General features: G+C 41.2%; 1 protein-coding gene across 1 annotated transcript in view; it reads right to left on the reverse strand.

Annotated features, from left to right (window-relative positions):
* Nucleotides 1–5572: 5572 nt before the first annotated feature.
* The window catches only part of agpat5 (1-acylglycerol-3-phosphate O-acyltransferase 5 (lysophosphatidic acid acyltransferase, epsilon)), a 158421-nt gene continuing 136373 nt past the window's right edge, over nucleotides 5573–27620 (reverse strand). The window contains exons 7-8 of the mRNA XM_063038917.1: nucleotides 12948–13071; nucleotides 5573–7531 (exon numbers count right to left, since the gene is read on the reverse strand). Of these exons, the coding sequence (XP_062894987.1) occupies nucleotides 7306–7531; nucleotides 12948–13071 (350 nt within the window). The 3' untranslated portion in view covers nucleotides 5573–7305. The remainder of the gene's footprint in view (nucleotides 7532–12947; nucleotides 13072–27620) is intronic.

Below are 27620 nucleotides of genomic sequence, written 5' to 3' on the forward strand. Positions count from 1 at the left end.
TAGCTCAGACACAAGAGATTCTGAAAATGCAGATCTTGAGCGATACAAAATGCTGGAGGAATTTAGCACAGGCAGCATCTATGGAGAGGGATAAACAGTGGACTGTTCCTTCAGCATTTTGTGTGCATTGCTCCTCATTTCTGCACTTCTGCCCTCTACTCAAAACGTCATTCCAGAAATTCTTCCCAAGCCTCTCCCTCCAAATGCCTTGAGGTCTACATAGTAATCATTGTGCCTACAATAAAAATTCCAGAGGATGTCAACCACTGCTGAGGTAAAGACCAGATTCAAATGGAAAAGAAATGAGGAAAGTAATGTTGTTGTATTCCAGCTCAGTACTGAGATTTAGATGGGTACATGGATGGATGGGATATGGAGAGCTATGGTTCATGTGCAGGTAGATGGGAGTAGTTAGATTAATAGTTTGGCAGGACAAGATGGGCCAAAAGGCTTGTTTCTGTGCTGTAGTGTTCTATGATTCTGTAACGCTAAAGAATGTGCATACATAAGACAGGCTCTGGAGAGGTTCATGAGAATAATTCTGGGAACGTCTGATGGCTCTGGGTCTGTATTTGCTGGAGTTTCGAAGGATGAAGGAGAATCTCATTGAAACCTATCAAATATTAAAAGGCATAGATAGAATGGATGAGGAGAGGATAATTCCAATAGTGGGAGTCTAGGACCAGAGGCACAGTCTCAGAATAGAAGAACGCCCCTTTAAACAGAGATGAGAAGGAACCTCTTTAGCCAGAGGTGGCGAATCTGTGGAATTCATTGCCACACTCAGTTGGGGAGGTCAAGTCATTGGGTATATTTTAATTTAAGACTGAAAGGTTCTTGATTAGCAAGTTAGTCAAATTTTATGGGGGGGGGGCAGAAGGATGGGGCCAAAAGATTCAGATTTATTTATCACATTACATTTATTACATGTATCAAAACATACAGTGAAATTCAATGTTTGCATTAACAGGCAACACAAACTAAAGAAGTGCTGGGGGCAGCTCACAAGTTCAAAGTTAATTTTATTATCAAAGTATGTATATGCTACCAAATACTACCCTGAGATTCACTTTCTTGCGGGTATTTACAGTACAAGTACAATAGAGTCAATGAAAGACTGACAAAATGTGCAAATGGTGGGGCTCATCAGCAAAAATAATGAAACAATGTACAGGGAGGAGGTCAAACACCTAGAGAGCTGGTGCAGTGATAACAACTTGATGCTTAATGTCACCAAAACCAAGGAGATGATCGTCGATTTCAGACGGCCTCAGCTTGGGCACACACCCCTCAGCATCAGCGGCTCCACAGTGGAGAGAGTGGAAAACATCAGGTTCCTTGGGGTGCAGATCTCGGACAATCTCACCTGGTCCAGGAACACCACTGGGATTGTGAAACAGGCCCAGCAGAGATTGCACTTTCTGAGGAAGCTTAAACAAGCATCACTCCCCACTAACATCTTAACTACATTCTACAGAGGTGTGGTTGAGAGTGTGCTGACCTTTTGCATCACAACCTGGTACTCCAGCTGCAGTGCTGTCGACAAAAAAGCCTTACAGAGGGTGGTTAGGGGAGCAGAGAAGGTTATTGGGGTCTCCCTACCTTCTGTCCAAGACCTCTTTCAGAGTCGATGCCTCCAGAAGACACGGTACATCATTAAAGACCCCTCACACCCTCTCCATGAACTGTTTGTTCTTCTGCCATCAGGCAAACGTTACAGGAGCATCAAAACTAAAACCACAAGGCTACTAAACAGCTTCCTCCCATAGGCAGTCAGACTGCTAAAAAGCTGCTCTACCTGACTCTGCTTTGGACACTTTTAACTTGCACTGGACACTTATAAATTGATTTTAACTGACATGTGGCTGTTGTGTTTTACTATTTATTGTTATGTTTATTATTTAGTGTTGCGTTTGTTATGTTATGATTGCACTGCTCCTGAGAAACGCTGTCTCATTCTGCCCTGCAGAGCTGATGTACGGTTAGAATGACAATAAAGTTTTTTGAATCTTGAAATACAAAAAGAAACAAGTAATAATAATAAATAAAACTGAGAACATGAGTTGTAAAGTTATTGAAAGTGAGTCCCTAAGTTGTGGTCAGTTATCAGTTCAATGTTGTGATGAGTGATGTTGTCTATGCTGCTTCAGGAGCCTGATAGTTCAAGGTTAATAACTGTTCCTGTACCTGGTGGTGTCATACAACCCTCCCAATGGTAGCAGCGAGAAGAAAGCATGGCCTGGATGGTGGGGGCTCCTTGATGATGGATGCTGCTTTCCTGTGACAGTGCTCTTTGTAGATGTGCTCAATGGTGGTTAGTCTTTTCCTGTGATGGGCTGGGGTATACCACCAATTCCAGTGCCAGTCATCACTCATTCCAGTGCCAACATAGCATGCCCACAATGTTTAGCAGAACTACACAAACAACAAGTGCATGAATAGTTAAGTTTTAGAGGGATATGTGTCAAACAAAACTAGCTCAGCAAGGGAACTTGGTTAGCAAAGACAAGTTGGGCCAAAGGGCCCATGTCTGTGTTATCAAACTCTATGAATCTAACCAGTTCCACAATCAGCCAAGAATACCCATCTTTAATTTAATTTTAATTTGCTTCATACAAATCACTGCAGTAGCTAATACAGGGGGACATAATTTTAAAACAAGATAGACTGCCTTCATCTGCAGCTGCACTAAAGCAAGATGTGGAGCTGCTGCGGGTTGTTCTTGCAGGAAGGCTGCTTCAGGACAACATCCCATGCACCATCAAGCGGCAGGCCGTGACACTCAGGAACATGAACTATATATGTATTTTTTGGAACTGTATGTTTTACTGCTATTATATGCGCTATATGTGCTTTGCACTGTGTGTGACTGCGAGTACCGTGTTTCGTATCTTGGCCATGGAAGAAACCTATTTTGTTTGGCTGTATTTATATGTATGGTTAAGTGACAATTAAGCCTGAACTTAATGTTGAAGGTGATAAGAGGAAAATATAGGGGAATATGAGACATCACACATCAAAGTTGCTGGTGAACGCAGCAGGCTAGGCAGCACCTCTAGGAAGAGGTACAGTCGACGTTTCGGGCCGAGACCCTTCGTCAGGACTAACTGAAGGAAAAGCTAGTAAGAGATTTGAAAGTGGGAGGGGGAGGGTGAGATCCAAAATGATAGGAGAAGACAGGAGGGAGAGGGATGGAGCCAAGAGCTGGACAGGTGATTGGCAAAAGGGGTATGAGAGGATCATGGGTCAGGAGGCCCAGAGAGAAGGAAAAGGGGGAGGGGGGGAGAAAACCCAGAGGATGGGCAAGGCGTATAGTCAGAGGGGAGAGGAGAGGGTCCCTCTGACTATACCCCTTGCCCATCCTCTGGGTTTTCTCCCCCACTCCCCCTTTTCCTTCTCCCTGGGCCTCCTGACCCATGATCCTCTCATATCCCTTTTGCCAATCACCTGTCCAGCTCTTGGCTCCATCCCTCCCCCTCCTGTCTTCTCCTATCATTTCAGATCTCCCCCTCCCCCTTACAAATCTCTTACTAACTCTTCCTTCAGTTAGTCCTGACGAAGGGTCTCGGCCTGAAACGTCGACTGCACCTCTTCCTAGAGATGCTGCCTAGCCTGCTGCGTTCACCAGCAACTTTGATGTGTGTTGCTTGAAATTCTAGCATCTGCAGAATTCCTCGTGTTTGCGGGGATATCAGAGGCAGGTTCTTAACACAAAGAGTGATAAGTGCCTGGAACACCCTGTCAATGATAGTGGTAGAGGCAAATCTACGAGGGGTTATTGATAAGTGCGTGACCTAAGGTAGAAGGAGTCAATTTCAGAAAACCTAGCACATTTATTTTTCAACATAGTCCCCTCCTACATGTACACACTTAGTCCAGCAGTCGTGGAACATACGGATCTCTTCTTTGTAGAAGTGGTCCACAGCAGGAGTGATTGATAAGTTTGTGGCCTAAGGTAGAAGGACATGAGTTATTAACTTCAAACTTTCTGCATTATCACTCAAAGAGTTGAACTGCCCGTGCATGTAATGGGATTGTCTTGGACCTCCAGGTGGTCCACAGCAGGGGTGATTAATAAGTTCGTGGCCTAAGGTAGAAGGAGATGAGTTATACAGCTCTCGTTTCATACACGTGCAGTTCAACTCCTTGAGTGCAAATTTCCTCCTGCCTTAGGACACGAATTTATCAATCACCCCTGCTGTGGACCACTACTGGAGGTACAAGATGCCGACTTCTACAAAGAAGGGATCCGTATGCTCCATGACTGCTGGACTAAGTGTGTAAGTGTAGGAAAAAAATGTGCTAGGTTTTCTAAAATTGACTCCTTCTATGCTAGGCCATGAACTTATCAATCACCCCTTGTAGCTCTACAGATGTTCTAAAGTTGCTGGCAAAATCGACTTGCATAACATATCATGAAAGGATAACGAACACCCCCCATTAAAGGTAAATGACTTGGTGAATTGATACTGGACACAGTAAGTCTACCTGCTTAAACTTCCTTGTCTTTGATAAGCTGGTGTGGGTCCTTTCTTCAACTTGGTCAGTGGCAGGAACTAGAGTTGCTTGCGAATGCAGCCTCTGGACAAGGTTGTTCAACACGTGCAGTGCTAAATGTGACAACAACGCATGGTGTCGCAGAATTCTCACAGTAACAAAGTTGAATATGTTCTGAATATTTGAGGCTTTGAATAGTTTCTATCATCCCTTTGCTGCCTGCTAAAGTGTATTTATTTTTCTATTTGGGAGGAAATGCCTAATTTGGCAACAAGTAATCAATAAATCCCAAGAGGCACATTTACCCACAGAGAACATCCATGGTGCTCCACACAAGAGTGTTTACTCATGTCAAACAAGAGCTTCAGGTTGTCTATATATGCTGTTTGCATCAAAAAATATCTGAAGCCACACTCCTAATTATTGGCTGCCAAATCTCCTTGAACAGGAACAGGAAGATAACCACAGGCCAATATTCATTTTATAAGTTTCTTTGAAACCACAAGAACTTATTCTCAAGCCTCATTTAGAAATTTTTGGCTGAAAGTCTGCTGTGGATATAAAATCCATGAGAATGCACCATTTATAACTTGATTCTGGAAAGATTTTACTGATTTATAGTTGAAGCCAAAGTGAAAACAAAATAAGATGGGGGCAGATCACAGGGGAAAAGCTGTTACTTGTTTTTTATAGAGACAAGGATGACGATGACTATCTCAAAAATGGGCACTGTTTCACACTTTGCCTCATATAACGTACTGATGCAAACTAAGGAATGATGAAAGTTAACAGTTTTATGGCTTTGCAGCCAGATGGCAATATTTTCCAACTATTTATATACTGTATATATAAAAGATTAACATTTGGGGGTTTAAGTCAACAGTCTCACTGCAAATGTAATGCACAGATAAATAATACTTCGGTACAAATTGTTTCAAGGGACTTCAGCTAACTTAAACAGGAATTCCAGAGCATTCTCAATAGCATTGAAATGAAATTTCAAACATTTTATGTATGACTGGAATATAAACAAGTAATCTGTGTTTGAATATTTGAACCTTCTGGAAAAACCAAAAGATAAAAATCGGATATGGCAATATTAAATTTTAATCAGAATTTATTTATGTAACATGTTACACAAAATTATAATGCTTAAAAAAGCTGAAAAAATAAAAAAATCAGCATGCAAATTCATGGTACGGAAATGCTGTAAACATACTGTATATTAAAACAAATGCGTTTTTAAAAATTGGAGCCACCTGCGCTAAAGGAGATTTTTATTCTGTATAAGAAACTATGATTAATCACTTTGGCACTGAATTGTTTGGATTCTCCTGAAAATATGTAAAAATATAGATAACACTTCCCATTAGCCCACAACTGTGCTCCGGGGAAAAGAAGGAATTTATGTAATCAGGCCAGGGATAAAATCCACAAATTATAAATACTTTGCTCGAATTGTATTTGAGGTAAATGAAATTAAGAATGGAGTTAACAAATCAGCAATCCTAAGCACAATTCCAATCACAGGTGCATTCAAATAGTACGTGAAGGAATTATAAACTGTCAGCGAGATTAAAAAGTTGAGTTTGTACACTTGGTACAAAATGGGATTTTCCATTGATCCTGAGGGGAGAAACTACACGTGGAAGTTCTGACCTTCCTTCACTAGTCGGAGTACAAATTGTCCACAGACAGATCCAGTTCTAATTGTGAAGGATTTTGAACATGCCTGTGTATTAAGACTGTCAGTCATCGGTACTGAGAGTGGATCAGACAGTAACAGGCAAAAGGCACATGCTTTCTGTAAATACAGTCATCGGCACATCACAGTTAAACAGTTCACAATCGCAAGGCAAAACAATGATTAAACAGACAAGTGGCAGATTCTTCAACATTTATCCACAGCAAGGTCAACATCGTGTAACCCACCTGAGTTGCCTGTGCTAGGAAGTTTTTCTCAGGTGATGGTATTCAAGGTGATGAATACGCCAATGACAACAAATGTTTTCAGTCCAACAACTTGACGTTTATGTACATTTAGTACATACACATACAACCTGAAATGCCACAGTAATTAATATATTTAAAAATCATTGCTTTACAAAACTCAGCAGTTAGTAACTGAAATTAAGTATTTTATCAACCTTTCAGCACCACACTCAGAACTTCATTGCTCCCTCCCCTCCACAAAATGATTATATTGTACCAGAAATGTTCTTATGAGAACATTATACTTAGATAAGAGTAGTGTAGAGGATCATCAATCAATTTACCTGCGCTTATCATTCAGAGCACCAATGCAATAAACTGGTTGTAATGACACCCTTAATTTAGAATAAAAAGCAATGAAATGCTAACAATTGAAGACCCTCTGATTAATGTCGAACATTAAATAGAAGACCCGATGCAAACAGATACGACGTGATCAAACTTTCGTCCCTTGACACATTACACCTAGAGTTAATCGTAACATCAAATCAAGCACTTTCCCACAATGTTCCAATCTTACACCATATGAATTCTTGCAACAGACAACATTTTCTTCTTCAAAATGCACAGAAACACATCAGGGCTTTACAACTACATTGAGCAGGTAATTATTACCACTACATTACAGCCATACTAAACAGGAGCATTACTGCAATATGCTCGTCTCTGTCATTAAGGCAAACGTTTTTCATTAGAATATAAAATCTCTTCAAGGGCGATTTAGAAATCCCACTTTAAAGGTAACTTCCAAAAAATGCTATGTAAGCAATTATGTTTGGATTACTCAATTTAATTAAAATTTCAAAAGTTGGCTTCTCAAGGTCTAATGTTCACCCAAAACCAGCCCACTAAAGTCCCATAAATCCACGTCTTCATATATATCTTCCTTCCAGTTTCTGTCATGAGCATGGGGACTGTCAGACCACAAAGAAAGAGCAGGGATGGCAGAGTCCTCAGCAGGTTCAACTGTGATGTGCGTCCTTCTCCAGGAAATCTGTACCTCTTCTGTTCATGATCTGCTTCGTAGAACTCTGAAAGCAACCTGTCAAAGAAGAAGTGAAACAGAACAAGAATGGAAGCTTCAATGCAAACAAGAGTTGTCAGTGACATGCCCCAAGAGCTCAACAGCTTCCCTACTTCACCTTTCTTAATCTAAAACCTTCAGCTTTAAGCAGGAAGTGAGAACGCAAAGGTGGCTCTGCTGAAGGCATTAATGCACTGCTCATGCTCAGAAAATGTCACATGGCAACATTAACACTTGAACAGTAATTAAACTTCTTATATTTACCAAGTGTAGAACAGAGACTGTCCTGGGAACCTGGTTTAGATCTGAGAGCAAAATGCATTTATCATAGTCTTGAGAGCAGAATCACCATCAGGGGGAGGTGGTCATGGCTTTTCTCTCGAGAGGAAAACATTAAAGAAAATAAGTGGAATTGATAAGAAGTTCCCTTGGTCCTCTCTCTACCTGGGTGCTTACTCAACTTTCAACATTAGATCACATTTCAAGCTCTTGTTACACAAAGATTGGTGTACAAGATTAAACGCTGCTTGCTAAATGTTCCAGCTATGGCTTCTATAATGGCATTCCCAAAACATAGGTGAGATATCAAAGGTAGGTTTTCTTACACAGAGAGTGATAGGTGTGTGGAACGCCCTGCCAAGAGTGCAGATACATCAGGGGCATTTACGAAGTTCTCAGAGAGGCACATGAATGACAGAAAGATGAAGGCTATGGGGGAGAGAAGAGTTAGACTGATCTTAAGAGTAGGTTAAAAGGACAGCACAGATCAGGGGCAGAAGGGCCTGTTCTGTTCTGTAATTATCTATGTTCCTACATTATGTGCTCTGTCCCACCCCAGAAATCTAATAGCATGGGTGTTACACTGTCAGAGACCACATCACTTGCTGAGATATAAAACCGGGACCCGCAGGTGACACTGTAAAGCCATAGTGCAGTTTTGTAGGCGGACAAATATTCAGCAGATGCAGTCTGGAAGAAATAATAAATATACATGCAGATTCTTAATAATTCAAATAGAAATACATAAGGTCATGCAAAATGATCTGGATCACGGCCAGTGCATAAGCTTGCAACATGATCTTTACTATTCTTTAATGCTTCCAGGGGAAACTCAAACTGAAGCATGCACTTTGTAGAAAATGACGAGGTACCATAGCATTATATGTAAAAGGCACTCCAGACATTTCTCGCTCGAGTACACCGTGACCTGACTGGAACTGGAACATGGCTCCTGAACGTACATGGCTTCAACTCTCAGTACTTTGGGAAGACTTCTAAGGAAAACTATTGAAGCCTATTCTGAGCTTTCATTTATATCAGCCGAAGATGCCACATGTTTGTGAGGAGGAAAGCAACAGCGACACTTTCACAGCAGTTTGTAAATTAATATAAAATACATAACGAGCTCCCAAAATACCTCAGGCTGTCAAGAAAAGAAACAAATATTACCAGCACAGACCAAGATTGGAGGCATAATGGACAGCAAGAAAGGCCATCAAAACTTGTAGTAGGACCTGGACCAAATGGGAAAATGGACAGAAAAATGGCAGATGGAATTTAATTCAGACAAGTGTGAGATGTTACACTATGACTGGACAAACCAAAGTTGGATTCAAATAATGAACTGAGGTGTGCAGTAGAACAGAGGGATCTGGGATTACATATCCATGATTCCTTGAAAGTGGTGCCATAGTTAGATAGAGTTGTTAAAGAGCTTTTGGCATATTGTCCCTCATATATCTTAGTATTGAGTACTGGAATTGGGACGTTATGTTGAAGTTGTATAAAATGCTGGTGAGGCCTAATTTGGAGCACTGAGTGCAGTTCAGGTTACCTACCTACAGAAAAGATAGCAACAAGATTGAAAGAGTACAGAGAAAAATTACGAGGATGTTGAAATTGAATAGGCATTTGGCTTCATCTATAATCTTCTAGCTATTCTCCTTCCCCTCCTCCCACCTTTTTATTCTGGCATCTTCCCCCTTCCTTTCCAATCCTGAAGAAGGATCTCGGCATGAAACATGAATGCAGCCTTACCTGTTGACCTCCTCGAGCATTTTGTGTGTGTTGCTTTGAATAGGTTAGGACTTTATTCTCTGGATTGCAAGAGAATGAAAGGGGAACTTACAGAAGTCTACAAAATTACGAGGGGTATAGACAGGGTAAATACATGCAGGCTTTTTTCCCCTCAGGTTGGGTAAGACTAGAACTAGAAGTTAAAGGTTTAGGGTGAAAGTTGGAATAGTTAAGGGGAAACTGAGTGAGTACTTCTTCACTCAGAAGGTGGTGACAGTGTGGAACAAGCTGCTTTCAAAAGTGATGGACTCAGGTTCGGTTTCAACATCTGAGGTGCTTGGATAGATTGGCATGGCCCAGATGTGCCAAAGGGCCTGATTCTATGTTGTGCTCAATGACTCTCACCTTTGCTAATGCCTATACCCTGATCTAACTTCACCTTATAAGCCTATTAGTATTTAATATGTTGCTCTGGTTACATTACAACAAGATGAAAACAGAGCATATTTCAATTTAAAAATGTGCACTTCAACAAGAATCTTTGTAGGCTTGAGCTCAGATCATAAATTATATAACAGGCCAAGTAACATTACCTCCAGTCAGCACCTCAGGGCAAGGAGCAAATTCCTGGAGTTTGTCAGGAGGTTAAAATAACGCAGATGGTAGAATTAATTGTCGTATAACATAATTACACTGCACCAAAAATTATTTCCAGTATTTACGACCAGGCACTCACACAATAGGCTACTGAGGGATTCATTTAAATCTTCTTCAATGTACAGCTGGGAATACGGGGTTAGAGTCAGGTAAGCATACATACAGAAGAGCCACGGAGACAGGCAGAGTACTAAAAGGGAGACAGCACAATGGAGCAGTGAGTAGAGCCAATGTCTCACAGCACCAGGGATCCGGGTTCAATCCTCATCTCTGGCAGTGTGTGGAGTTCACATGTTCTCCCCGTGACTATGTGGTTTTCTCAGAGTGTCTTGTTTCTCCCACATCCCAAAGATGTGTAAATTGCCCCATGCAGGCGAGTGGTAGAATTCCAAATTCAAAGTAAGATTTATTATCAAAGTTCATGTATGCTAAAAAAGATCTAATGCTTTCCCGGCATATATGGTGAATAAACTCTTCTCAGGCATCCAGCCAGGCCAAGGTATCGATTATAACTTACGTTTCAATGACAAACTCTTGTCATCTTCATCAGGTATGTCTAGTATGATGGTATTTACACCCCCATAGTCCGTCCCTCCTAACTGCTTTCTCCTCATCCAATCAGGTTTCCGCATCTACCTTGTTTACAATCAAATTCCAGTTCTTACTTAGAGCAAGACTTTCATCTTTGTTAAAGTTCTTTTCCTCTAATTTTATTTCAATGGCTTCCTTTACCAGGTGGCCCCAAAAGCCATTGGCGCAGCACAGTAGTTTTGTGCCATCAAAGTTAATCTTGTGGCCATTGCGAATGCAATATTCTGCTACCATCAATTTCTCTGACATTTTGATGACAAACTCTGTCATCTTCATCAGGGGTGATGCCTGAGCATGTCTAACCTGGTGGTATTTATACCCCTATAGACCCTCCCTTCTGATTGGTTAGTCTTCAGGTCAACTGGTGTTTGCAGAACGCTGAAAAATTGAAAAATTTAAAAATACAATAGAATTTACGAAAAACTATACAGTACATAAACAAAGACTGACAAACAACCCATGTGCAAAAGAATACTGAGAACATGAGTTGTGGAGAAGGAGGAACATGAATTACAACCAGGACACGCTTTCATGGACTCTTCATCTCATGTTCTCAATAATTTATTGCTTATTTATTTTATTTCTCTTTTCCTTTCTGTTTTGTATTTACTCAGTTTGTTATCTTTTGCACATAGACTGTTTGTCCGTCTTGTTAGGTACAGTATTTCATTGATTCTATTGTGTTTTATGTATTTACTGTAAATTCCCACAAGAAAACGATTGTACCTGGTGACATATAGGTACTTTGATAATAAATGTACTTTGAACTCCGAGTTGATGGGAATGTAGGTGCAACAAAACGGGTGAGGGGATGGGTATCGTGCAAATGGGTGAGGACAGAACTCAGTGTGACTTGTATCTCTATGAGTTGAGTGACTCAAATTGGAAAGAGCTGAGGTAAGAGTGGGTGGTGTGCATTGAGAGCAGCGGGAGTCAAAGAGGACCAGGCTGAACACAAGTGTGTAAGAGTCGGATCAAATAATTTTCCTCCTTCCCTTCTGCCACATCAAATGTGTTTAAGCTTAATTACATCATGTATCCTTTAGATATTTTTAAACTATCAAAACACTTGCTAAAACCATGTAAAGCTAATTTATTGCAACACACCTTCAAATTATTATTCACAGATAAGAAACACAACCAACTTTCTAGGTTGCGTCTACTCCTCTACTGTAAAGATGAAGCCACACTCAGGTTGGAGGAACAACACCTTATATTCCGTCTGGGTAGCCTCCAACCTGATGGCATGAACATTGACTTCTCTAACTTCCATTAACGTCCCACCTCCCCCTCGTACCCCATCCATTATTTCATTATTTATTTTATATATATTCTTTCTCTCTCTCTCTCTCCTTTTTGTCCCTCTCACTATACTCCTTGCCCATCCTCTGGGCTTCCCCCTCCCCCTTTCTTTCTCCCTCGGCCTCCCATCCCATGATCCTCTCATATCCCTTTTGCCAATCAACTGTCCAGCTCTTGGCTCCATCCTTCCCCCTCCTGTCTTCTCCTATCATTTCCGATCTCCCCCTCCCACTTTCAAATCTCTTACTAGCTCTTCTTTCAGTTAGTCCTGACGAAGGGTCTCGGTCCGAAACATCGACTGTACCTTTTCCTAGAGATGCTGCCTAGCCTGCTGCACTCACCAGCAACTTTTATGTGAGTTGCTTGAAATTCCAGCGTCTACAGATTTCCAAGTGTTTGCAACTTTTTGGGAGTTCAGTATTTTAGATGAATAACCTGCAACTTTTAAAAAGTTGCACTACACCATTCCTCACTGTGATATAGTTAAACAGTACCACATTTTCATTTCATGTGTGAGAATACATGCTCTCAAAGACCTATGAAATGAAAGGAGCAGTTTATTAACTATTGCAAAAATAACGTAGGTCGTATCCGTAATTTTTCCGGATAGTGGATGACTTCCTTCCATGCCGTTCTGACCTAGTTGGAATTCGCGTATGGGGCATGTTACAGCAGTGGTTTGCCATTGCCTTCTGCCGGGTGAGTTTTTTTTTCAAAGAGATCACCAGCTCTTAACCCTGCACGGATGGGGGGAGTCGGTTGGATTTGAACTTCGGAACCTCCGCCCCGCAGTCCAGCGCTGATGCCACTACGCCACCAGCTGGCTCATTGCAAAAATACTATAGTTATAAAAAGTGCGACTACTAACCTGTCTTTAACTTCGAAGCGTTCGTGTAACCATCTCTTCAAGAAAATAGTTTCCTCTGGAATTTCTTTTAGATCAATACGTTCGAAGAAAATGTGTATCCTCGGACACTCCCTGCACAAGAATTCTGTGAATAAAATAAAACTTCGATTAACACCTAGGTGTGAACTTTGCCAATAATTTTTCTTTTAAACTGACAGATTAAATAGTTTAGATGATTCAGAGATATTGTGAAAATAATGATTTTATCTATTTCTGACACAAAACTCTGGTATGATTCTACAGAATCAAGTGCTTACTTCTCATTACTACCATCAAGCAGAAGGTAGAGGAGCTTGAAGACAACCACTCAATGTTTCACGAACAGTTTCTTCTCCTCTACCATCAGATTTCTCATGGACAATGAACCCATGAAAACTGCCTCAGTTTTTTATGTGGTTTTTGTATAACATAGTTAATTTATTTTTTATTTATATTTCTTAATGTAATTTATAGGTTTTTTAAATTATTATGTATTGCAATGTACTGTAGCCCCAAAACACCAAATTTCATGTGAAATTCATGTGGCTTCTAGTTAATAGGGCCATTAGTTATTCGGGGCATCCATTTTTTTGGGGCATTACACTGTTTCATTTGGACAGGAGACTGTTGCCAAACGGTTTCAAACTAGCATCAGTTATGCATACTTGTGTGACTGTTAGACACTACACCGTACCAGGGTGATCAGGTTTTAAACAGCATCGTGTTTTGTGTTCAAACTGCAGTGATTCCTGTCATTGATATTTGGTGAGAAATAAGCAGAAAGACAATTCAGAGCTGTATTGCTCACCGCAGTTTCAGGCGTTCAGGCTTGGAAATGCCAGAAACTGCCAGGAGTGAAAATGAAACAATTTTACAAATTAAACAATTTTACAGTTTAAACAATTCAGGAATTACAAAAAATTTGAAGGTATTGAAAATCATCTTGAATGTTACAATGAAAATGAAGATTTGAAGAATTGAATCAATTAAAGCATTGTAAGAAGGCAGCCCATTATCTGCACTAGGTAGTCTGCATTCATTTTGTTCATTTACAGTCAATGAAACGAACACGGTAGATGAATTCCTCCAGCGACAACTATTCAGAACTTATACAGTTTTATAGTAGAGTAGACTTGCCAGTGTTCTAATTTGTTCTGTATTCATTTAAGTACATAAATTGTTACTCAGTTAAATAATAGTTTGTCTTTTTTTAATATCTTTTAACTACTTCCATGAAACTTCGGCTAATTGGGGCAGCCACTTAATTAGGCCAAAATGTAGTGGTCCCAATTAAACAGAATTCATTGTGTGTGAGCATAAATATATATGGGCTACAAAGTCAGGAATCAAAAGGTTGAGCATGGTGTGACTGATGTTCTGAGCTGCATATATTTCAATGCAAAGAGTATTGTAGGAAAGCTGGATGAGCTCAGAATGTGGATCAGCACATGGAATTATGACAGTGTAGACATTAGTGAGACATGGATGCAGGAGGAGCAGGACTAGCAGCTCACTGTTGCAGGGCTCTATTATTTTCGGCGTGATAGAGTGGCAGGAATTAAAGGGGGACAGGTCGCATTAATAAGCAGGGAAAATGTCACAGCAGTGTTCAGACAGGACAGTCTGAGAGCTCGTCTAGTGAGGCTTTATGGGTAGAACTGAAGAATAAGAAAGGTATGACCACACTGATTGGATATTATAGGCCACCTAACAGTTAGTACAATTGGAGGAAGAAATTTGTAGAAAGGTCACAGACTGTTGCAAGAAACATAAAGTTATGATAGTTGTGATTTTAACTTTCCACATATTGACTGGGACTCCCATACTGTAAAAGGCCTGGAAAGGAAAGAGTTTGTCAAATGTGTTCAAGAAAATTTCCTTAAATCAGTACAGAGAAGTCCTAACTAGAGTGAGTGTGATTCTAGGGAATGAAACAGGGCAGGTGACAGAAGTTTGTATAGGGGACCACTTTTCAGCTGGTGATCACAATGCTTTAGTTTCAAAGTAATTATAGAAAAGGATAGGCCTTGTCCCCGGGTCCCCGGGTTAAGATTCTAAATTGGAGAAAAGCCAACTTTGATGGTATCAAAAAGGATCTGGCAAGTGTGGATTGGGATAGGTTGTTTTCTGGCAAAGGTATACTTGGTAAGTGGGAGGCCTCCAATAGTGAAATTTAAAGAGAACAGAGTGTGCGTGTTTCTGTCAGAATAAAAAGTGATGATGAAAGGTTTAGAGAACCTTGGTTTTTGAGATACATTGAGATCATTGGTTAAGAAAAAGGAGGTGCGTAGCAGGTATTGGCAGATTGGAACAAATGAGGTACTTGAGGATAGTAGAAATGCAAGAGAGCTCTTAATAAGGAGATCAGGAGGGCTAAAATAAGTCAAGAGGTTGCTCTAGGAGACAAGATGAAGGAGAATCCTAAGGGCATCTATAGATATATAAAGAGCAAAAGGATAGCAAGGGACAAAATTGGTCCTCTGGAAGAGCAGAGTGGTACTATGCTTGGAGCTGAAAGACATGGGGGAGAACTTAAATAAATTTTTTACCATCTGTATTTACTTGGGAGACAGACACAGTATCGAAATGAGGCAAAGCAGTAGTGAGGTCATGGACCTGATACAGATTGCAGAGGAGGTGTTGCTGTCTTGAGGCACATCAGGATGGATAAATCCTCGGGGTTTGACAAGGTGTTCCCACGGACCCTGTGGGAGGTAGTGCAGAAATTGTAGTGGCCTTTGCAGAGATATTTAAGATATCCTCAGCCACAGGTGAAGTGCCAGAGCACTGGATGATAGCTAAAGTTGTTCTGTTGTTTAAGAAAGTCTCTAAGGATAAGCCAGGAAATTATTGGCCAGTGAGCCTGACATCAATGGAAAGTTAATGGAAGGTATGCTAAGAGGCTGCATATTTAAATATTTAGATAAACAGAATCTGATTCGGGATGGTCAACACGGCTTTCAGTGTGGAAGGTTGTGTCTAACCAGTCTTAAGAGTTTTTCTAGGAAGTTAGAAAGTTGATCAAGGCAAGGCAGTGGACTTTATCTACATGGACTTTTAGCAAGGCCTCTGACAAGAACCCGCATGGGAAGTTGCCAAGAAGGTCCAGTCACTTGGCATTCAAGTAGAGGTAGTAAATTGGATTAGACACTGGCTTTGAGGGAGAAGCCAGAGAACGGTAGCACATGGCTGCCTCGCTGACTGGAGGCCTGTGACTAGTGGTCTGCAGCAGGTATCAGTGCTGGGCCCATTATTCTTTGTCATCCATATCAATGATCTGAATGATAATGTGGTAGACAGGTACTGCAAATTTGCAAATGACACCAAAACTGGGGGTGAAGTGGACAGCAAGGAGGTCTATCAAAACTTGTTGCGGGATCTGGACCAGCTAGAAAAATGGGCTGAAAAATGGCAAATGGAATTTAATGCAGGCAAATGTGAGGTATTGTACTTTGGGAGGACCAACCTGGGTAGTCTTACACAGTGAATAGTAGGCTACTGAGGAGTGTGGTGAGGACCTGGAAATACAGATCTATAATTCCTTGAGAGAGGCATCACAGATATTGTGCACAGTTTTGGTCGTCTAACTACAGAAAAGATGTAAATAAGATTGAAACAGTGCACAAAAAATGTACAAGCATGGAGTCATAGAAAACTACAGCACAGAAAAAGGCCCTTTGGCTCATCTAGTCCATGCCGAACTATATAAACTGCCTACTCCAACGGACCTGAACTGGGAACATAGCCTCCATACCCCTACCATCCATGTACCTATCCAAACTAATCTTAAACTTTGAAATCAAGCTTGCATTCACCACTAGTGCTAGCAGCTCCACACTCTCTTCATTTTGAGTGAAGAAGTTTCCCCTCATGATCCCTTTAAACATTTCACTCTTCACCCTTAATCCATGATCTCTGGTTGTAGTCCCACCCAACCTCAGTGGAAAAAGCCTGGTTGTATTTACCTTATCTATACCCCTCATGATTTTGTATACCTATATCATATTTCCTCTCAATCTTCTACGTTCCAAGGTATAAAGTCCTAACCTATTTAATCTTTCCTTGTAACTCAGGTCCTCCAGACCCGGCAACATCCTTGTAAATTTTCTCTATACTCTTTCAACCTTGTTTACATCTTTCCTGTAGGGCAGTGAACAAAACTGCACACAATACTCCAAATTAGGCCTCAACAATGTCTTATACAACTTCAACATAACATCCCATCTCCCGTATGCAATATTTTAACTTATGAAGGATAAAGTGCCAGAAACTTTCCTTTTGACCCAATCTACCTGTGATGCCACCTTCAACAAATTATGTACCTGTATTCCCATATCCTTTTGTTCTACCACACTCCTCAGTGCCCTACCATTCATAGTGCAAGACCTATACTTGCTGGTCTTACCGAAGTGCAACACCTCACATTTGTCTGCATTAAGTTTCATCTGCCATTTTTCAGCCCATTTTCCCAACTGGTCCAGATCACATTGCAAGTCATGATGGCCTTCCTCGCTGGCTACTATACCCCCAATCTTGTGTCATCTGCAAATTTGCTGATCCAGTTAACCACATTATCATCCAGATCTTTGATATAGGTGACAAACAATGGGCCCAGCACCATTCTCTGTGACACTCCACTTGGCACAGCCCCCAGTCAGAAAGCAAACCATCTACTACCACTCTCTGGCTTCTCCCACAAAGCCAATGCCTAATCCAATTTACTACCTCATCTTGAATGCTGAGCGACTGAACCTTTGTGTCCATCCTCCCATGTGGGACCTTGTCAAATACTTTACTGAAGTCCATGTAGACAACATCCACTGCCTTGTCTTCATCAATTTTCCTGGTAACTTCCTCAAAAAATTATAAGATTGGTTAGACATGATCCGCATGCTCGAAGCCATACTCCTTAATTAGTCCATGTCTATTCAAATATTTATGTATCTGGTCCCTCAGTATATGATCCAATAACTTTCCCACTGCTGACGTCAGGCTCACCAGCCTATAATTTCCTGGTTTAAGTTTACAGCCTTTCTTGAATAGCGGAACAACATTGGGTGTCCTCCAATCCTCTGGTATCAGCTGTCGCTAAGGATGATTTAATTGTCCATGCTAGGGCCCCAGCGCTTTCTGCACTTGTCTCCTGCAGGGTCCAAGGGAGCACCTTGTCAGACCTTGGATATTCAGTCACCCTAATTTGCTTCAGGACAGCAAACATCTCCTCCTCTGTAATCTGTATAGGGTCCATGAAGTTCATGCCTCTTTGCCTCACTTCTATAGACTCTGTGTCTGTCTCTTTATTAAATACAAATGCAAAAGAAAATTAAGATCTCCCCCATCAGTTTTGGCTCCACGCATGGATTACCATTCTCATCTTCTAGAGGACAAATTTTGTCCCTTGCAATCCGTTTGCTCTTAAAATATCTGTAGAATCCCTTAAGATTCTCCTTCACCTTATCTGCTAGGGCAATCTCATGCCTTCTTTTTACCTTCCTGATTTCTTTCTTAAGTGTTCTTTTGCATTTCTTATACTTCCTAAACACCTCATTTGTTCCTACTTGCCAATACCTGCTATGCAACTGCTTTATTTTCTTAACCAGGGCCTCAATATCTCAACAAACAACCTGTTATCTTTACCTTTATAGAACGAGCCCTGGACAAAAACAGGGAGAGCCAAACAACCACCCCAAAGCTTAGATGAAAAACACAGAAGAACAAATAAATGCTGATGAAGAGATGCATTGACATGCATGTGATTTAAGGCTGGTTTATACTTGTGCATACAGGCTCTGCCGTAGGCCTGATTTATACTTTTGCGTAGCCCTACACCGTAGCGAGCATGCGTAGTTGTGTCTGCATCGCTCTGCAATTCACCGCCAAAACACTAGTTGGCGGTGGGGTTTCTATGCCACTTTGTTGAGTTTCTTCGTGAGAGACATGGACGAAGAAAAGGCATTTCAAATATTTTCAGATGTCGGCAGGTAGATTTGACAATTTGGTTCATCATCTCCAACCATTTATTTCACATCAGTGTACAGACATGACGGAGAAAAGCAACCGGAAATGCACAGGAGGAAATGTGATGCTACCAAGCGGACCAATCACAGTTGATCACAGTTGTTGCGGTCTGCGTCGCCGCGATGCGTGAGTTACATTTTTGGCGAGGTGCACGTCACCCTACGGCATAGGGTACGCGGTACCTACGGCATACATTTGATGCAGAAGTATAAACTGGGCTTTAGAAATCAGAAGTCACTCACTCTGCTGGTAACGGTGTCAGACGACTGCACATTTATTACAAACAGCTATCTTCACATATGCAAACATGAGGAAATCTGCAGATGCTGGAATTTCAAGCAACACACATAAAAGTTGCTGGTGAATGCAGCAGGCCAGGCAGCATCTCTAGGAAGAGGTAGAGTCGACGTTTCAGGCCGAGACCCTTCGTCAGGATTAACTGAAAGAAGAGCTAGTAAGAGATTTGAAAGTGGGAGGGGGAAAGGGCGAACCAAAATGATAGCAGAAGACAGGAGGGGGAGGGATGGAGCCAAGAGCTGGACAGTTGATTGGCAAAAGGGATATGAGAGGATCATGGGACAGGAGGCCCAGGGAGACAATGAAACGGGGATGGGGGAAACCTAGAGGATGGGCAAGGGGTATAGTGAGAGGGACAGAGGGAGGAAAAGGAGAGAGAGAGAAAAGAAGAATGTGTGTATATAAATGAATAAATAACAGATGGGGTACGAGGGGGAGGTGGGCATTAACTGAAGCTTGAGAAGTCAATGTTCATGTCATCAGGTTGGAGGCTACCCAGACGGAATATAAGGTGTTGTTCCTCCAACCTGAGTGTGGCTTCATCTTTACAGTAGAGGAGGCCGTGGATAGACATATCAGAATGGGAATGGGACGTGGAATTAAAATGTGTGGCCACTGGGAGATCCTGCTTTCTCTGGCGGACAGAGCGTAGGTGTTCAGCGAAACGATCTCCCAGTCTGCGTCGGGTCTCGCCAATATATAGAAGGCCACACTGGGAGCACCGGATGCAGTATATCACCCCAGCCGACTCATAGGTGAAGTGTCGCCTCACCTGGAAGGATTGTCTGGGGCCCTGAATGGTAGTGAGGGAGGAAGTGTAAGGGCATGTGTAGCAGTTGTTCCACTTACAAGGATAAGTGCCAGGAGGGAGATCAGTGGGGAGGGATGGGGGGGACGAACGGACAAGGGACAAGGGAGTCGCATAGGGAGCAATCCCTGCAGAAAGCGGGGGGGGGGGGAGGAGGGAAAGATGTGCTTAGTGGTGGGATCCTGTTGGAGGGGCGGAAGTTATGGAGAATTGTATGTTGGGCACGGAGGCTGGTGGGATGGTAGGTGAGGACAAGGGGAACCCTATTCCTAGTGGGGTGGCGAGAGGATGGAGTGAGAGCAGATGCTCTTCCCACAGTCCAAAGATGTGCAGCCAGGGTTAGTAAATTGTGGGCATGCTATATTGGTGCCGGAGGTATAGCGACACTTGCGACTACCTAGCACAATCCTCACTGATTTGATTTCATGCAAATAACACATTCCGCTCTGTGTTTTGATGTATATGTGATAAATAAAGCTAATCTTTAATCTTTTGAAACCATAGGAACAGGTAAATAAATTTTGTTGCTAAAATTTGAAGTGGTGGCAAGAAATTAAGCAAAGAGAAGCAGAAAACCCAAGAAACATAGAAACATAGAAAATAGGTGCAGGAGTAGGCCATTCGGCCCTTCAAGCCTGCACCGCCATTTATTATGATCATGGCTGATCATCCAACTCAGAACCCCGCCCCAGCCTTCCCTCCATACCCCCTGACCCCGTAGCCACAAGGGCCATATCTAACTCCCTCTTAAATATAGCCAATGAACTGGCCTCAACTGTTTCCTGTGGCAGAGAATTCCACAGATTCACCACTCTCTGTGTGAAGAAGTTTTTCCTCATCTCGGTCCTAAAAGGCTTCCCCTTTATCCTCAAACTGTGACGCCTTGTTCTGGACTTCCCCAACATCGGGAACAATCTTCCTGCATCTAGCCTGTCCAATCCCTTTAGGATTTTATACGTTTCAATCAGATCCCCCCTCAATCTTCTAAATTCCAACGAGTACAAGCCCAGTTCATCCAGTCTTTCTTCATATGAAAGTCCTGCCATCCCAGGAATCAATCTGGTGAACCCTCTTTGTACTCCCTCTATGGCAAGGATGTCTTTCCTCAGATTAGGGGACCAAAACTGCACACAATACTCCAGGTGTGGTCTCACCAAGGCCTTGTACAACTGCAGTAGTACCTCCCTGCTCCTGTACTCGAATCCTCTCGCTATAAATGTCAGCATACCATTCGCCTTTTTCACCGCCTGCTGTACCACAGATTAATAAACTTGCAAATAATTCAGCTGAAAGGGCTGTCTATTCCTCTAGTTACAGTGTACATTTGTGTGAGGCATTGGAAAATGTGTTTAATTCAGAAATAGTTTGGACAACTTCCTTATTCCACATCGATTACTCCCAGCTATGCAGAATATGTAGCAGGACTCATTCAAGTAATACAGGGAATATCGCAGTGGTCTGCAGCAATCAGAATAAAATGAGCATCAAAAACTCATCTGTCAGCCCTGGTATGAGCAAAGGAAAGCAGAAAATAAAACTACAGCCTAGCGCCACTTTCATATCACTCGAGGTGGAGGTGATAGTGTGATCCTTGAGATCAGAAAACAAAATCAAGACAGATTAGACCCCAGCAGAACTCAGGCTGACTGCAAGCATCTCAGTCCTGAAAGTAAAAGTATCAACTTACCTTCCTTCATACCTGAATCTTCCTGAAATTCTATCAGCTAGAAAGATAATAGGGATATTTCAAGATGGAAAAATTACCACAGAGGCACTTGACAATTATTTGGGTATTATGACTGAAATTAGCAGTCATATTGACACTGAGGCAGTGTTTTCCTGAGGATTTATATTCTTAATGACTATTCCTAAAACCCTGAGAGAACAATAAGAGTCAAGAATTCACTGCAGAACCCACTTTTAACATCTCCTTTCACCATAGCTCGTTGTTTTTTGTTTTGAGCCAATTCAGCACCCATTGACACACTTTACCCTGAATCCCTACCTCCTGTAATTTGATAATTTTACAATTTCACCTCTGAACCTGTCAACAAGAGAACTGATAACAGTTTATAAAATTACAAAATGCAGAGATATAGTTGGCTGTCAGAATATTTATCTCATTGTAGAAATGTAAAATACAAGAGGACATGCACTTAAGGTGAAAGGGGGAAAGATTTTGTTGTAAACACTGAAGTGTGGTAGCTGCCTAGAACAGGCAGGTAAACATGATGATATAAGATTAGTTTTATTACACACATGTACATTGAAAAAATAGTGAAATATGCTGTTTGCATCAAATTTCAGCAACAGAATTTAGTGTAATACACACACAATACAGGAGCAGCTCAGCAGGGCAGGCAGCATCAATGGAAATAAATAATGAGTTGACAGAGACCCTTCATCAGGACTGGAAAGGAAGGGAGAAGACTCCAGAATAAAAAGGTGGCGGGAGTGGAAGGAAGGTAGCTGGAAGGTATTACATAAAGTCAGGTGGTTAGAATCATGTCAGAATCAGGTTTAGTATCATTGGCATAGGTTGTGAATTTTTTTGTTTTGCTGCAGCAGTACAGTGCAGTACAAAAGAAAAAAAACTATATTTTACAATAAGAAATATATTTTTAAAAAAATAAGTGAGTAGTGCACAAGAGAGGAAAAATAGTGAGGTAGTGTCCATGGCTTTATTGTTTATTCAAAAATTTGATGGTAGAGGGGAAGGGTTATTCTTAAAATGGAGTGTTTGTGTCTTCACATTCCCGTACTTCCTCCCTGATAGCAATAGGAAGAGGGCATGTCCTGCTTGATGGGGGTCGCTTTTTTGAGGAATCCTGATGATGTTCTCAGTGCTGGGGAGGCTACTGCCCATGAGTTTGGAACTTCCCACAGCTTCAAAGATTAAAGATTAACTTTAATTCTCACATGCAAATTGAAACATACTGTACAGTGAAATGCTTTGTTTTCATCAAATCAGACCTGTGAGGACTGTGCTCGGCAGCCTGCAAGTATTGCCACACTTTCGGCACCCACATAGCATGCCCACTACTCACTAATCCTAATGGTATGCCTTTGGAATATGGGAGGAAGCCAGAGGACCTGGAGGAAACTTATGTGGTCACAGGCAGAATGTACAACTACACTAAAATTCAGACAATTCTGCCTATAGCTTTTTGGTCTGGTGCCTCACTGATTCCCTAATTGTCAATTCATCATCATCCTCAAAAGGTGAACTCATGCTTTTAAAATCTTGGAATCTAACCTGAGACTCTAGCACCATGCAAGCTTCATTATAAGCATGGTTTAATTCCACTAGTAGTATCACATGTCTACACCACTGGCTGAGACTACTGACCTTCCAAATCAATCACTCCTCACTTGCTGCAGTTTTTCTCCTTCCTATGACCTAGAGAACTCTGGTGCAATTATTCCCACTGTAACACTCATTGACCAGCACAAATGAGTTAAATGTTTAAACTCTAGTAAACACAAAAGATTTTGCAGATGCTGAAAATCTACAGCAACACATACAGAATGCTGTAGGAACTCAGATCAAGTAGCATCTGTAGAGGGGAATAACACAGAACATAGAAATGTACAGCAGATTACAGGCTCTTCAGACCACAATGTCGTGCTGACCATGTAACCTACTCTAGAAACTTCCTTGAATTTCCCTAGCGCATAGCCCTCTATTTTTCTAAGCTCCATGTACCTATCTAAGAGGCTCTGAAGAGACCCTACTGTATCCAAATAAACAGTTGATGTTTCATGCCGAGGTTCTTGAAATCCACCATGAACTCTGCTCCTGTGAATAACCTTTATCCAACCATTTCTATAGAGCACAGAATCCCTTCAATTATAGCCACTTGTCCGTGCCACACTCTTGTTTGTTCCATCACTGGCAATGCAGATTAGCTGTTTAAGGCTCAAGTCAAGAATTTCCAAGCACAGATCTCACATCTCACTCATCCTGTCATTTCTTAAAACCCAAGGCATTGCTTCCCTTGGCTTGTTAACTTGATCACACTCCAATATATCAGGTAACATAGAGGAAATGGTGCCAGATGTGGATTGGAACAAATCTGGAGTGGTGGCAGAAAGCATTAATTATTTAGGCTACAAACAGACATTTGGCTTCGCTTAGCAAAATTACATTTACTGTTATTATAACACTAAACAAAGTTTGCATGTGATATCAAGAATACAAGCACATAAATGAATATAGTTATTTGTAGCAGAGTTCAAATCAAAGCCAGTTTTCCCCACTCAACATCACAGAGATGCAGTGACTGGATTTAATGAACAAAGTCACAAGGGAAAACTGGCAGTCCAAAGAACTTTGCATTTCACATCATTTAACATCACCCTGGGGCTTTCCAGACAGAATTCTGTTGCAATCTAACTAGACCACTGCGACTTGGATAGATTGCAATTAATGCAGATTTCTCTGCATTTTAAATCAAAGTTCAAAGTTCAAAGTAAATTTATTATCAAAGTACATACATGTCACTATGTACAAACCTGTGATTCATTTTCTTGTGGGAATACTCAATAAATTTGTAAAATAATAACCATAACAGAATCAATGAAAGACTGCCCAACTTGGGCATTCAACCAGAGTGCTGAAGACAAAAATACATAAAGAAACAATAACAATAAATAAATAAGCAATAAAATAATTAAAAATATCAGTCATGAATATTCATAAATATGATTGGGAAGACTCCAAATCAATCCTTCGTTCCTATTATGTAAATTCCAAAGCTAATGCATTTTTCACAGCTGAAAATTAAAAGAAACATAAACATATATATTTCTGTAGATTTATCTTTAAAAGGGGTCAGATATTACAGTCACAGAGTCATAGAAAAGCACAGCACAGAAACAGGCCCTTTGGTCCTTCTGATCTGTGCTGAACCATCTAAACTGCCTACTCCCATCTACTTGCACCAGGACCATAGCCCTTCATACCCCTACCATCCATGTACCCATCCAAACTTCACTTAAGTGTTGAAATCGAGCTTGCAGGCACCCCACTAGTGCAGGCAAGCTCATTCCACACTCTCACAACCCTCTGACTGAAGAAGTTTCCCCTCATGTTGTCCCTTAAGCTTCTCACCTTTTATCCTTAACTCATGATCCTTGGTTGTAGTCCCACCCAACCTCAGTGAAAAAAGACTGTTTACATTTACCCCTTACAATTTCATATACCTCTATCAAGTCTCCTCTCAATCTTCTACGTTTCAAGATATGAGGTCCTAACCTATTCAGTCTTTCCTTATAACTCAGGTCCTTCAGACCTGGCAACATCCTTATAAATTTTCTCTGTACTTTCAACCTTACAGTATTTACATCTTTCCTGTAGGTAGGTGACCAGAACTGCACACAATACTCCAAATTAGGCCTCACCAACTTCAACATAACATCCCATCCCCTTATTTGATTTATGAAAACCAATGTGCTAAAAGCTTTCTTTACGACCCTGCCTACCTGTGACACCACTTTCAGCGAATTATGGTTCTACCAAAGTACAACAACTCACACTTGTCTACTATTAAGTTCTCAGATCTCTTTATTCTACCACATTCCTCAGTGCCCTGCCGTTCAGCATAAGTCTTACCAAAGTGCAATACCTTGCACTTGTCTGCATTAAGTTCCATCTGCTATTCTGCAGCCCATTTCTCTAGCTGGTCAGATCCCACTGCAAGCCATGATAACCTTCCTCGCCGTCCACTATACCCCCAATCTTAGTGTCATCTGCAAATTTGCTGATCTAGTTAACCACATTATCATTCAGGGCGTTGATATGGATGACAAATAATCCGCCAGCACCAATCCTTGCGGCACTCCACTAATCACAGGTCTTCAGTCAGAGAGGTAACCATCTACTACCATTTCTTGGTTTCGTCTCATCCAATTTTCTACCTCATCTTGAATGCTGAGCAATTGAACCTTCTTGATCAACCTTCCATTTGGGAGCTTGTCAAGGGCCTTGCTAAAGTCCATGTTGACAACATCCACTGCCTTGCCTTCATCAACTTTCCTGGTAACTTCCTCGAAAAACTCTACCACATACGACTATCCTTAATCAGTCCATGCCTATCCAAATACTTATATATCTGGTCCCTCAGAATATTTTCAAATAACTTTCCCACTACTGATGTCAGGTTCACCAGTCTATAGTTTCCTGGTTTATTTTTAGAGCATTTCCTGAATTGCGGAACAACATTGGCTATCCTCTAATCCTCTGGTATCTCAGCTATAGTTAAAGATGATTTAAATATGTCTACTAGGGCCACTTGCCTCCCGCAGGGTCCAAAGGAACATCTCGTCAGATTTATAGATGGAATCTCAGCTGGAGTGCAGCTAGGTGACACCAAAGGCAAACTGAGATCTGTATCTCACTGAATGAATATTGAAGTATGAAGTTGATTATGATCAGAAAGGAATATTAAAAAGAAAAATAGTGATGACCTTTCTAACAAGATAGTAAAATTTAAAGACCAAAAAATGGGCAAGAATGGGGGGGGAAGTGGTGTCAGAAGTAAGTTTTTTACACAGAGTGGAGGGTGCATGGACACCCTGGCAGCAGGGGTGGTAGAGGCAGATATTTTAGGGGCATTGAGAAAAACTCTTAGATAGGCCATGGATCAAAGAAAAATGGAGGACTATGTTGGAGGGAAGAGTTAGATTGCCCGTAAAAGTAGGTTAATAGGTTGGCACACATTGTGGGCTGAAGGGCCTATACTGTGCTGTCGTGTTCCATGTTCTATTATCATGTTATAATTAAATTATTTGCCTTTAATTCTGATGCTTAGGATTTATCAGCAACTACTGTGTAGAGCAGCACTAGGAAATAGAATATTTCCCACTTTGCTCGTACATTCCAAAATCATTGTGATTTCTGAGGCTCCTCTTACCATTTTAAGCTTGTCTACTCTTATCTTATGTTCTCAGGCCACAGTTGGCAAAGGCAGAATATTACTCAGTTGTTGAGTGTCTGGTTTCTTTTATTCTGGACTAAGATATGCTTCCCCCAATATGCCACTTCATTTTTCCCAGGCTATGAAAAGGAGGGAAATAAAACTGGCAATACTCAAAATGATCAGTTGCTGGAATGAAGCCAACATAATAACATATGCCAAAAACACTTCAGCTGAGTCAGCAAAAAGAATTTATAGATATCTGGCACACCAAAATCTCTTCTTGGATTCACAATGTTTTGTGCCCTTTTGACATAAATGCATTTATGCTATTCGTAAACCACAAAAGGTGCAAATCACAAAAGGTGCCTACCTACTACATTCCAAGAGAATTTGCCTCTTCGCAGTAAATCCCTGCCTCGTAAGTGAATGTAAATTTTTGTTCTTATTCCTAAAGGATTAAACCATCCCAGAGGCAGTCAATTCCTGTTAATTGGGCCATCGGTTAATCGAGGCTGCCACTTATTTGGGAGAACTCTTTAAGAAAAAAAACTAACCGAGAAAATAGCCGGGATTCCTTTCATTTATTTGGAACACTATGCTACTTAATTGGGA

This window comes from Mobula hypostoma, chromosome 2 (genome assembly GCF_963921235.1).
Source record: "Mobula hypostoma chromosome 2, sMobHyp1.1, whole genome shotgun sequence".
Lineage (NCBI taxonomy): Eukaryota > Metazoa > Chordata > Chondrichthyes > Myliobatiformes > Myliobatidae > Mobula > Mobula hypostoma.